The 13350-nt window shown below is 42.3% G+C and overlaps 1 protein-coding gene across 1 annotated transcript in view; it reads left to right on the top strand.

Annotated features, from left to right (window-relative positions):
- RFX7 (regulatory factor X7) overlaps positions 1–13350 on the top strand; it is a 139414-nt gene that overhangs the window by 68297 nt on the left and 57767 nt on the right. The window contains exon 2 of the mRNA XM_088445060.1: positions 5557–5590. Coding sequence (XP_088301186.1) covers positions 5557–5590 — 34 coding nt within the window. The remainder of the gene's footprint in view (positions 1–5556; positions 5591–13350) is intronic.

Raw genomic sequence — 13350 nt, 5'->3', positions numbered from 1 at the left:
TAGAAAAGAACCCACACGGATGGACTCGGTTGTCCTCATAACGTTGAGACAAGACTGCTCCCACAGCTTCAGATGATGCGTCTACCTCCAACAAAAAAGGCCTGTCCAGATCGGGTTGTCGAAGAACTGGTGCTGAGATAAAGGCCTGTTTTAGAAGATGAAAGGCAGACTCTGCCTCAGGTGACCATTGGGCAGGATTAGCACCTTTGCGGGTCAAGGCTGTAATGGGAGCCAGCAGTGTAGAAAATCCCTTAATGAAGCGTCTATAATAATTTGCGAAGCCCAACAATCTCTGGATGGCCTTCAGTGTCTGAGGTCGGGTCCAATCCAGAATTGCCTGTATCTTCTTGGGGTCCATTTCTAAACTGGAGCCAGATATTACATAGCCGAGAAAAGGTACACTGGGCACTCCAAAGACGCATTTCTCCAGTTTGCAGTAAAGGTGGTTTTCTCTCAAACGGGTCAGAACTTCTTTAACATGTTCTTGATGTTTAGCCACAGAGGGTGAAAAAATCAGTATGTCATCCAGATAGACAACAACAGAAACATATAACAGATCCCGGAAAATCTCATTAACGAAACTTTGAAAGACAGCAGGGGCGTTACACAATCCAAAAGGCATTACTAAATACTCGAAATGTCCATCTCTGGTATTAAAAGCGGTCTTCCATTCATCGCCAGCTCGGATACGAATGAGGTTGTAAGCCCCTCTTAGATCTAATTTCGAAAAAATGACAGAGCCCTTGACCCTATCAAACAACTCGGTAATCAGGGGAAGAGGGTATCGATTCTTTACGGTAATGTCATTAAGGCCTCGATAATCGATACATGGTCTTAGTCCACCGTCCTTCTTGCCAACGAAGAAAAACCCTGCTCCGGCAGGTGAAGTAGAGGGGCGAATGAACCCCTTTGCCAGGTTGTCCCGGATGTATTCGGTCATGGCTTGAGTCTCAGGCAAGGACAGCGGATAGGTACGACCGCGAGGTGGTATCTTATCAGGTATCAATTCAATTGGACAGTTCCATTCCCTATGAGGGGGTAAGATATTTGCTTGTTCAGAGAAAACGTCGGCGAACATCTGATATTCCTTGGGAATGGCAGAAGAAACTAATGGAACTGTCTTTCTCACATGTCGAATTTTTCGAAGACAGGATTTCTGACAGTCCATACCCCATGACAGAATCTGCATAGAACTCCAATCAATCCTGGGATTATGTTGACGTAACCAGGGTAGACCAAGAACAATTTCTTGAGAGGCTTCTGATATCACCAGGAATTTTAGGGACTCAGAATGAAGTGCCCCAATTCGGACCAATACTGGTTGAGTCTCTTTGGTGACTATCCCGTTAGGTAGAGGGCGTCCGTCTATAGAGGTCAGAGAGATGGCATGGTTGAGAGACAAACAAGGAATCTGAAATTTATCTATGAAACTAGACGTTATGAAATTTCCGGCTGCTCCCGAGTCGAGTAGAGCAGTAGCAAAGACAGGTTTGGGTTTAAGATCCAAGGCTAGGGTAATCGTGAAATCTTTAATCTTTGGAGACGGGTTCATAACTCCTAACTTGATGTCTCCAGGGTCAGTTAGGATTTGGCATTTCCCGGTTTACGGGGGCAGGAGATCAGCAGGTGACCGGACTCTCCGCAGTACAGACAGAGGTTCTTTTGCATTCTTCTCTGACGTTCTTCTTTAGAGAGGTGTGTATGATTCACCTGCATAGGCTCCTCTTCAGTAAGGGAAGGAATGGGACGGGTAGAAATGGAGGGGGTAAATGACCTTTGCCGGTCAGTTCTGTTTTTTTCAGCCTGACGTTCCCTGAAGCGTAGGTCAACTTTGATACACAACGAAATCATGTCGTTAAGATTAGTAGGAAGCTCTCGAGTGACTAGATTATCCTTTAGTCGGTCTGACAACCCATGCCAGAAGGTCGAGGTGAGGGCTTCCTCATTCCATTTGAGCTCTGATGCTAAAATTTGAAATTGCACGGCATATTGACTGACAGGACGGACCCCTTGTCTCAGTGTCATGATGTTTGATGATGCTGATACAGTACGCCCAGGTTCATCGAAAATCCTCCTGAAGGATGACACAAAGCCTGCGTAATTATCCAGCAGCGGATCTGAGCGCTCCCAGAGTGGGGAAGCCCATTCCAAGGCCTGGCCGGATAACAGAGAGACTATATAAGCCACTTTAGTTCTTGCAGTGAGAAAGTTGTCAGGCTGCAGGGTAAAATGTATGTCACACTGATTTAGGAATCCTCGGCAGAGTTTACGGTTTAGTTTCCCACCATATGCTAGAACCATAGTGTGTACTCCTCATCCATGCTTACTGTGATGTTCTGGGTTGTTTGTGGACCCGGGGTGGTAGCAGGAGCGATCACAGAAGCAGATTTAAAAATAAAACTAGAATTTTTAATAAGTGCTTGAGTAGACAGATAATGGCAGTAAATAAAAGTCCAGGAATATATAATGTGCACAAGAGTTCTGTGGTGGGAGTAAAGGGTTAATGTCCAAGTAGATACAATTAAAGCTGTCCAGGTGTGCAGGTAGTGAAACTGAAAATAATCAAGCCAGGTTTGTAGTGAGCTGAAAATAAACAAGCCAGGTATATAAGTAGTGAACTGAAGCGCAGGATGTCAGCAGGCTCAGGCACTCAGGTATGGGCAAGGGTGATGGAGGAAGCGGGGTAGTCCAGTGGGAGCTAGGAGCTGACAGGCAGACTGGCAGACAGCGAATTCACAGGAACAGGAAAGCACAGAGAACTCCCTCTCAGCTAGGCTGAGATACACGTTGCACTGGCAAAGAAGGAAGGCACTGACCCTTCCTAAATACCCCATGCCGTGCTGTTACTGGCCGGAGGGAACATGTTACTCACCAGGATTGGCCAGCCGCATCACATGGCCAGAAGGCAAGATGGCGGCGCCCATGCCAAACGGAACGGAGACACCGCCAGGCCTCACAAGCGCAGAGTGATAACAGGGCCGCACAACAACGCGCGCAGCCAAAGCCCCCCGCCAGACACCAGCTCCGCCACCAGACAGCCCGGGCCACAACGACCTCACAGGTAACACCCGCCTAGCGCCATGCTGAAAAACCCTGGCCGTGACACTTACGCTATTACCTGACTATATTTTCGCACAATGAGCTACAAGGTTTTTTTTTTTTTTTTTATATTAAGGATCTCAAGCACTACAGCTTGTTCACTGCTGAAGTCAAGGTATCTGGGGCCACTGGGTAACTGTGGTAATATCCCCTTATTATAATCTATACTACTATATTAATTAATGTATCAAGTTTCTAAACCATGGGCACATCTATGTGTGGTTACTGCAGTATGGTTAAATACAGCATCACATACTAGTTTTCAGGTAGTAAAATCTGTACATAGCTCCATCTATGCTCCTATAGATAAGTATACTTGGTGACTTGCCATAATGTTAAACCAGTAAGTTTGATTCATCTGCTTTATTACCACGCATTATCTTCACATTTTTCTTCTTTGAAGTGTATATTTTTCCAAATTGAGAAAACGTTGCTTGTATATTTCCAACTATCTGCAATATCTAAATTATTATCACATTGAAGTTCACCTACTATATTTGATTTATTGTTTTATTTGATATATTCCCCCCCCCTCCATAAATTTACTTTTTTTTTTTTTTTTTTTTTTGAAATGTCACCAAATATCACACAGTGTTGTTTAGCTTTATATTTTCTATAAGTACATTTGTTTTTACATAAATAAGGTAATGGGCGCATATGAAGCTAAAACAGTAATTTTTGCTGTTTGTGAAAATTTGTAAGTATTTTTGCCTATCATCATCATCATCAATTTACAGAGAAATCCACATTATACATCATATAATACAGAGATACGTAACAAATGCATACGACGAAGGCATTGAACTTTATACATGAATTATGTTTTAAGACTAGTTAAGTAAGCTGATATTATATAGATATAATATAAGAATTTCATATCATGCTATGCTGCCTCTGCTGTACGTACGAGGGCAGCTATAGCAGCAGGAGGAAAAGGGCACACTTCTATATGTTACTTATGCTGGGCATACACTACCAGATAAAATGTCTGTCAGACCGACAGACATTTTATCTGGCCGGCTGCCAGCCGCAGAAGTCGCCGGCATACACTGTGAGAGAAATCTCACAGTGTATAGCCCGACATCCGCGCTCCGCCCCTGGGGGAGGAGACATTTCCCTGTTCCTTCCGTAGGAAGGAACACAGGAAATGTCTGTCTGTCGGCTGCGCTGGGCATACACTGCCCGATGCGGCCGACAGTTTACCCGCTAAATATCGCATCGGACGGGCATGCTGGACAATCCAGCATGCCCGACCGAGCAATATTTAACCCTCGGTCGCCCCCCCACACGCTACAATTATCGCAGCGATCCGCCGATATCGGGCGGATCGTCCCGATAAATGTAGCGTGTATGGCCAGCATTAGAAATTATAATGTCACATCTAATCTATTATCATACTACTGTGCATTTTTTTTCCAAGGCTGAATAAACAAACACAAATAAATAAGAGAATATGTTGCTATGTGATTAGCTCTTGAAGAGTTGAAGATGTATGAATTGGCCACAGCATTTAGTCAGTATCATCCCTAGGCTATTTTTGCAGTAAAAGGAGGTCAGCAAGTCTGAAGGAAACCAGTCATATACCCAAGGCATAGTCTATGGTGGAAAACCACATTACCTCCTTCCTGTAGGTGCACCACATAATATTCAAATGGATTTCTTTTCGTCTTGTGTACTTATTTTCTAGTGCACAAAACACACACACAAGACACACAATCTCCTGTTGTTGATTGCAATGTATTGCGATTAGACTAGAGGTAACCAGAGGAGCGGCTAGATGGCTTAATAATATGCTAATCGGGTGTCACACAGGAAGACTTGGGAAGCTTCACTTCTTTCCAGACAGCTGTAGCTCCCACTGCTACCATATACTCCATTACTAATAACGTGAAATCATATATACAAGAACAGCTAATGCATTTACAGCAATACTGCTCAATTTATTATATTTGTATCGGTTGTAGTAACCGTGAATCGTTGACATTGGTGGATTATTCAAATAAAAAAATCCATGAAAATTATGCCTTACTGCATAGATGTGAGCGCACACATTAAGAATAATGTTAAATGTAATGTAGTTTTGAAGTATTAACATGCATATGGATTTAGCATTGAAGTGGGATTTGTGCGAATGAGCCCTAACACTAGATCTAATTTGTTCTGGGATCAAAGACTGAGTTAGAGTTGCAATAGCAGCGTTAAATGAATAATGCCAGACTTGACGTGTAAATGCTCCACTTACTGTCCATATAATGACTCGTTGCCAAATAATCATTTACAGTATGGGTTTGTACATTTCCCCTATTCATATGGGTGCCAGATAATTCTCTCAGTGAGGTGGTTCTTGTATTCCATGATTTGTGGTGACATACACCTGATTTGGTGATTTCATGTTTTGTTTGTTATTTTAATTATTCCTTATGGAACTAATTCACTCCTTTTCTTTTCTTTTTGTAGTAAATCCATACAGTCAAAAGCGGACTGCATTTTGGTGAGTAAAATTGTTTTTAACATAATAATCCTTATTTGTGACTAACCTATATCTGAATTGTATAGGCTTCATAAGAAAATTATTTTGATATCTAGAATAAACTCCACTTCCGTAAAAAGAAAGTCACAAGCAGTTAAGTAAACTTTACATGCACTTTTGGTAGGAAATTCTATTTAAATAATCTCTACTTAAGTATGACGTGGTATCTGGTCAGTTATGTAATGCAGGGCACACACCAGTTACTGCACTGGGGATAATGACAAAGTACTTTTATATTTCCCCTTCTCTTGCCCTAAAATGAGGGTGTTGTCTTAGGAAACTCAGGACCTGACTCACGAACTGGTTGCAAGATGCGATCGCTCGCTTGCAAAAAGCGTCCGGGTATGCAAATCAAGCGATCGCTCTTTGCGCTGTAAGGACGCCCTCTATGTCTTAGTGAGCGATGGCAGTTAGCATACGCTGGACTATAAGACCTCCCACCTGTCACTCGCAGCACACGTCATCTCCGGGAAGTGTCTGATTAATCGTGAACATCGAGGGCCATTGGAGCTGCTCGCAGCGCTTGGGCTTGACCTAACCTACCCCAAGTTCTGGCTAAAAAACAACCAAGTCACGTGTGCAATGACGCTACTTTGCTAATTATGCACACCCAGGCGTTTAGCCTGACTGTCAGACACGTCTGCGTTCGCACAACCACTCCCCCCTTCACAAGCACCTTCCCCTGTTACCACCCACAAATGGCGCAATCTGTCACTCAGAGTAGCATCCTGTCTGTGTACTACAAGCGCTCGATTGTACATCGCAGACGCTAGTTTGCGCACGCGCACTGCGACTTAGACGCATGCGCAGGCGGGCAACAGTCGCTCCTAGCGAGCGGCTCTGAATCAGGTCCACAGTCTCATCATATTAAATTAATACTACTTGCATTACCTGTTTCCATGTACTATATGGTTTTATCACTTGAATGCATCCAGACAAGGAGTTCTGCTACTTTCCATCAAACCTGGGAGTTTTATGTATTTGGAACAATTTATATAGCATTTCAGAAGAATTGATGAAATCTCTTGCTAGTGCATTGTTTTTCTTATGTCACCACATTTGTATACCTTCAATATATTTCTCAGTATTATGTATCTATATTTCTAAAAGAACTTTGTTTCTTTGTTTGTTGGTGCTCTCAAGGTAAAGCTGCCAAATCTTACATAGTTTATTTAGTGTAAAAAAAGTAAGCTATTGGACCACATAGCGACAAATCTTCTATATACAATTAATTGGTCGGTTTGTTTGTTGTCTGTCCGGTTATTCATTCGGACACCCCTGCACCGATTGGGATGAAACCAATGCAAGGTTTTCCAGTTGGTTCCTTGACAGATTTTAGGGGAGTTAGGGTCCCAGTCGGACCTCCCGTTGGTGTACACTGGGCAGAACCTTGACCCGGGGAGCCTGTTCTGAGCCTTCCATTGGATGGATTTGGATGAAAACTTCACAGAGGGCAGTGATCGCGCTGAGTGAAAAAATTTGTGGGTCCCAGGGACCCCTCACTTTAAAAAATGGAGGCCCTACTCCACTGTTTCTGGGTTCCATCACATATTATTGGGGTGAGGACAGGTAGCAGTTGGGGTAAAAGGGGTTAAGGGCAAACAGCATCTGGGTTAGAGCCAGGGAGAAGTTGGGGGACGGAAGTAAGGGCAGGCAGTGCCGAGTGTATGGAGGGTGTAAGTGCAGAAAGCAGTTGTGACAGTGCTTGGCAAGAAGGGGGCTAGGGCAGGCAGTGCTTTGGGGTAGGGAGTGAGCAATGGTAGATAGCTGGCGAGTACTGAAGGGCAAGGAGGGGATTAGGGGCATTGCACCGAAGGGTCCCACCACATACTGGCAGCACTGCTCAAACGTGTTCCAGCAAACACTGGCACTGCACAGCAGGGTTCCATGGGACAGTGATGACAATATGGTCACATGCCAGTGATCACATTATGGTAGAGGGACATGGGGCAGTGCTGATATGATGGGGTGAGGGGTGTAGGGCCCTGACAGGATGGTGCATGGAGGGGGGGACAGAGCTCTGACTACAATTCCTGGAAAAACAATAGGTGAATGGAAAGGTAAAAAAAAAAAAACATACAGAGGACAGCGACAAGATGGCTTTACCCAAACATTATTGACACAAATATACTTAACATACAGACCTGACAAGGCACATACAATCATAATGGGAACGAGCAGCAGCATTGCAGAGATGCCGATTGTGGGAGGAGCCCCAGCCGCTTATCTCTCTAAATCCCGGAGCCTGTTTCCAGCAACTGTGTGTGTGCACTTTCAGAGCAATGCATCAGCTGTCACTGCTATAGCGTGTATTTCTCGATCACTGGAGGGGTGGCAATTGCTCTAGGATGCCTAATGGAGTGGTTGGGTTCCTGTTCGGACCTCACGGCGGAGTGCGCCGGAAAGAACTTTGACCCATGGAGCCTGTTCTGGGCCTTTCAATGGATGGATTTGGTTGACATCGCATAATAAAACTTAATAACTTGAAGATTTAAACCCTAGCTGGGTACTTCAGGTAATAATTAATAAAGGTGATACATATTTTTAATTGAGCCCAAAGATATTTATAGGCCTAGTGCATCTAACTGATGTATTTTTATATTTGAGAGTTGGCACTAATGTTTGTTGGTGTGTTTTTGATTTTTACTTAAATATCTAAACATGTTATTTGTATCTGTCTCCGTTATATGCACACACATATGAACTGATTTTCACTGTAAGCTTTATTATACTGATTGCTGATTTGTACGTTTGGATTATTTTTCTGTAAATGGGTAATTATCAGATTTATATATAGATAAAATTGCTGAAGTGTATTTTTTATTTTATACCTTATTTGCATATTCTTGCTTACTTTGGAGCTTCATATGTTACAATTAGGTCCAGTATAAAATATATTTTCTAAGGTGCACATACACAGTAGAAACGATCCAGTTGCTTTGTTCTGTCCATCCTATTTTTGGATCCCTTTCAGATTTGTCCATAAATTTGTGTAGCCTGATTCTGAAAGATCCAACCGTTAGATACTCAATTTGAATGGCTGAATCCTAGAACACTTTATGTTTAATGTCTGAAAAATCCTGCTCAGTCATTGGCCTGGATAAGCAATATTTATTCTTCAGGGTCCATAGGCTGCACAGGGAGACCTTGGGGTGTAGGTGATGGAACTGAATCCGGGCACCATGCAGTTAAAAGCTTTCAGCTCCCAGGATGCATTGGTCCACTTTCCCTATACCCCGAGCCAGAGGCACCTCAGTTTCGTTGGTGCCCGGATGGAGTTGGGTCACCATTACACAGGGAGGCTGCTTTGGCAGCCCTTAAGCTAGTATTTTTAAGATTTGATTTGGTTTATCTTTACTTCAACTAAAGCGTGCAGCAGCAGACTGTCCGAGGGACATCTGCGCTGCTGCTCCGTCACCCCTCCGATGCCACGATGCCAGTACCGATCTGGGGATCTCGGCGGGCATTCCGATGGTCAGCGCTAGCCAGGGCCCCCGGAAAGGACCCATACTGCAACCGGACTTTAGGGGACAGGTAAGGCGGATCACCGCTCACGGTGACCCGTGTGTTAAGGCAGTTGGCTGAGTGTGGACGCAGGCTCCAGCCATCGCGATCCACTAGACCACCAGGGCCATTTTTGTGCGGGAAACTAGCATCCCAGGGGTTAATATTCAGCCAGGGAAAACAGCTTCCTTGTTTAAGCGGCTCCTCCCCTCAGCTGAGGGTGACTTTCCTCTGAGGTCTGGCTTCTCTGAGCTGTTCTCCTCCGGCCACGCTCCCTCTGAGGTCTCCAGCGGCCATTTTCTTCATGGTGCAGTCGCAGCTCTCCCAGAACAGCGCGTGGTCCGGTCCCCTTACATAACTTTCCCAAGGGTCAGGGTATGTAGCACTATTTACTACCAGACACTGAGTCTGCGTAGTTGAGTGTAGTGCCAATTTGTAGTAATTCCTGCATTGTATGTGACTTGGGCTAGCGCTGCCTGTCTGTGTCTCTTTTTTTCTATCCACTTATTTCCTTCAGGTTCTTGGTACTGCCATGGGAACCAGATTCGCCCCGAGCTTTGCAAACCTAATATGGGCGCATTTGAAGACCAATACATATGGAATGGACCGTTCGGGGCTAGTCTGGTTTTCTATGGCAGGTACATTGACTATTTGTTTTTCCATTTGGGATGGGGATCACGATTCTGTCGCACATTTCACTGAACACCTCAACAATAATAGCATGAATCTTCACTTCACTTCCACTTTTAGTTGCACTTCAGTTGATTTTCTTGATGTCACTCTCTCCGTTGAGGAGAATAAGATCATCTCCACTTTATTTACGAAAATGGTGGATTGTTGCTCCTATTTACATTATAGGAGCAGACACCACCGCCCATGGGTCAATAGTATACCAAAAAGTCAGATGGGTCGCATCATGAGGAACTGTACGAAAACTGTAGATTTTGAAATTCATGCTAAAAAAAACTAGAAACTAGCTTCGTAGATGGAGGATTTACCCCAACTCTTATAAATGAAGCCAGAATGTATGCAATAGAGAGAGGAAGTTATACTAATAAGTCTATTCTTATTAATGATGTGAATACTAACTCCACTGTAACTAGTGGAGACTTAGAATCTGAAAATACCAATATAGACCCCTCACTTTTATTCACTTCACAATTCAACAATGAGTCTAGACGGATACGATCAATTGTAAACAAAAATTACACACTATTACTTAATGATCCGGTTTTGTCCAAATGCATTAAACTTACACCTAAAATTGTATTAAAAGAGAACCGTAATCTTGGAAGTTTTATGGCACCCAGTATGCTTAAAACTTTAAAACTAATCTCTGATACCATTTCCACCTGGCTTCCCATTAGACCTCTGGGATGTTAGCGCTGTAACTGTCCTAGGTGTGTGAATATATCCAAAATACAGCCAAGATTTTTTCCTTCAGTAACTAATGACATCAAATTTACTATTAAGAATTTTATTAATTGCCAAACAGAATATACAATTTCTGTGTGCTTGCTCAAAGCAATATATTGGTATTGGGCGCACCACAAGGCCTCTCAAAGAGATGTGGGTGGTGGTCGCCTTCTGTCATCCAGATGTACTGTCTGGTCACTGGATGGAACACGACGTCCCCCACCCACATCCTTGTTCATCTTGCCAGCTACCCACTCACTTTTTGTATGTCCTTCCTCCATTTCTCCTCTTTCCCTCCCACTGGTCTGGTTTTCTCCATCTTCCCCCTCCTCCCCTCACCTACGGTGCCAGTATTTCTTGTCTTCTAATATAAAGATACATACACTGTACCTCATTACTAATATTATCAATATTATAATTTTTTGGTCCTTATAACCATCTATATGTTTTATTGTTTTTTCAATTTTAGTTATTTCTGGATCTTATTATTGAGGCCCGTCACATTCAGATATTTAATTTATTACATTTAATTTAATATAACTCAGTTCAATTTAACTCTATCTAATCCAATCTAATCTATTCCTTTTATACTGCCTCCTTGGAATATGAGTATGCACCATTATGGTGCTATTATTGTTCTATATTTTTGAGGCGTTTTTAGATATCTGTTTTTGTTTGTCTATTCACATCCATACACATTCTGCTGCCTTTCAGGTATGTGTCCTGTGACACTATAGATTCACACATCTACATATTAATATATTAGTTTTGTAGCTATTTTTATACGGGTTCTGTGTCTGGGTTTTTGTCTTTGTCCCAGGTATTTTCATTCTTTGCCTTCTGACACGATTATTCATTTAATAGGATTTATTTTATTTAATTTTATTTTATTTAATAATGAATTTAAGTTTTTATTTTAATGGATTTTGGTGCTAACATTTAGTTTACACATTGCTCCACAAATAGTGACCTAATGCGCCTACCAATTAATTTCAGATTAAGATTTACAGGGGTATTCAATATGGGAGCTAAAAGTCCGTGCTGGACTTTTCCGCTCCACATCGGAGATTTTCCTGGAATAAAGTATCGGGCCCGCGCCCGCTTTATCCCCGTATTCATTATAAAAGCTACGAAAACGGGAACCTGCGAAGTGGGATCTGCGAAAAAAAACTAAATTTTCCTGGAATAAATTGTAGGACCCCCCTAAAGCTGTAAAAACATGGGGGATCACGATGGGTACCCCCGTTTTAGCCTGCAAATGAAAGTCGGGGTTTTAAATGGAGGCTGCAGGTGTTCTTTTCCCGACATTGAAGAAGTGTTGCAGAAGAGCACTTAGGTTTTTTTTTCCGTTTTTTTAAGTGGTCCCATCAAATTTGGGGTACATGAAAATGGGTACTAGCATATTTTTAAGTCCCTAAAGTCTTTATTTAAAAATTCTGCAAATATGCACCTGCCGCTAATAGCCTATTCTAGAATACACCTGCCGCATATCCCTCAGAATAGCCCTGAACCTATTTCCCTATTTTTAAACAATTTTTTCCACCCCAAATTTTCAATAATTTTTTTGGGGTGTCCCTATTTTTTTAAAAAAAACTTTTTTTTACATAGTTTATTTTAAAATGACATTCCCAGGGATGCAGGCTATTTTTTTTAAGCCTGCATCCCTAAACCCCAATTCTGCACTTTTTTTCGCCACCTATTCAGTGGTGAAAAGTTATCCCCGTTTTTTTCAAAGACTTTTCGAACCTGCGAAAAGTCTTTGAAATTAAATACGGTGTAAAACCAAAACCAGCTAAATTACGTCATCTGTGCGAAATTATCGCAAAAACTGACTTTTCGCTCCAAATTGAATTGCCCTGTTAATGTTGAGTGAACTCTCTTTGATATGTCATTCATTTATGTTGTGCTTTTAGTTACTAATTTCATTGTTTTGTTGTAACACACACATTTTTCTTTTCTATTATTAATATGTGACCATTCTTTAGTGTTTTCTGCTATGTATTTTATCATTACATGTATTAAGAACGCTTTATTGAGGATTTCCTTAATTTGCAAACCTGCATCTAATGATTGTCAATTAAAGACTGATTTGATTCATAAGGTTCCCTATTTACAGAGGGACTTTTCATCATGGGCATTTAGTTTAAAAAAGTCCCAGGATCGGGACGAAGCGCCTTGCTGCCCATTGTTTTGTGCTGTTACCAGATACCTTGCAGGACGTTTGTATCCAGTGCCTGCCACCCCGACTGCTGGCATGAGGAACTCTTCTTAAAATACGGCCGCGCTTATTATACACACGCTAGCTCAGCAAAACCTCCCCAGCACCCTTTCTACCTGGGTGCTTCCTGCACGTGTGAGCCAGGCAGAGAACCATTGCTGCCGGATTATAACCAGTGGTCTGAGATCTACATACTGGTCGGCACTACTTCTGCCTATTCCGCTGACCCACTTCTGTGGCGCCCGACAGGGAATTACTTAACCACATTGAGGTACAACGGTACATGCCTATTCTTTTAGAAGCTCCACGTTATCCAGCAAATTAGGACATTTAATGGATACTACGTTTCAGTACGTGAACTCACTTCTGCCATTTTTTAAATATCATTTTCAAGTTGTGGCAACTGTCCATATTTGTTGCAACGGACTACGCTAATCTTGGATTACTAATTGACTCTCTGGAATACAGCATATTTCTGATTCCTTTTAACATTTATACTTATTTATCCATTTATTATTTTCAAGGTCCAATATTATTGTTCTTATTCCTGATTTTTTTATTTTTCTTATCAATGTTTATGCAT

Source organism: Taudactylus pleione, unplaced genomic scaffold (genome assembly GCF_031769625.1).
Source record: "Taudactylus pleione unplaced genomic scaffold, aTauple2 ptg000019l, whole genome shotgun sequence".
Classification (NCBI taxonomy): Eukaryota; Metazoa; Chordata; class Amphibia; order Anura; family Myobatrachidae; genus Taudactylus; species Taudactylus pleione.
This window is presented reverse-complemented; position numbering and strand designations above follow the sequence as displayed.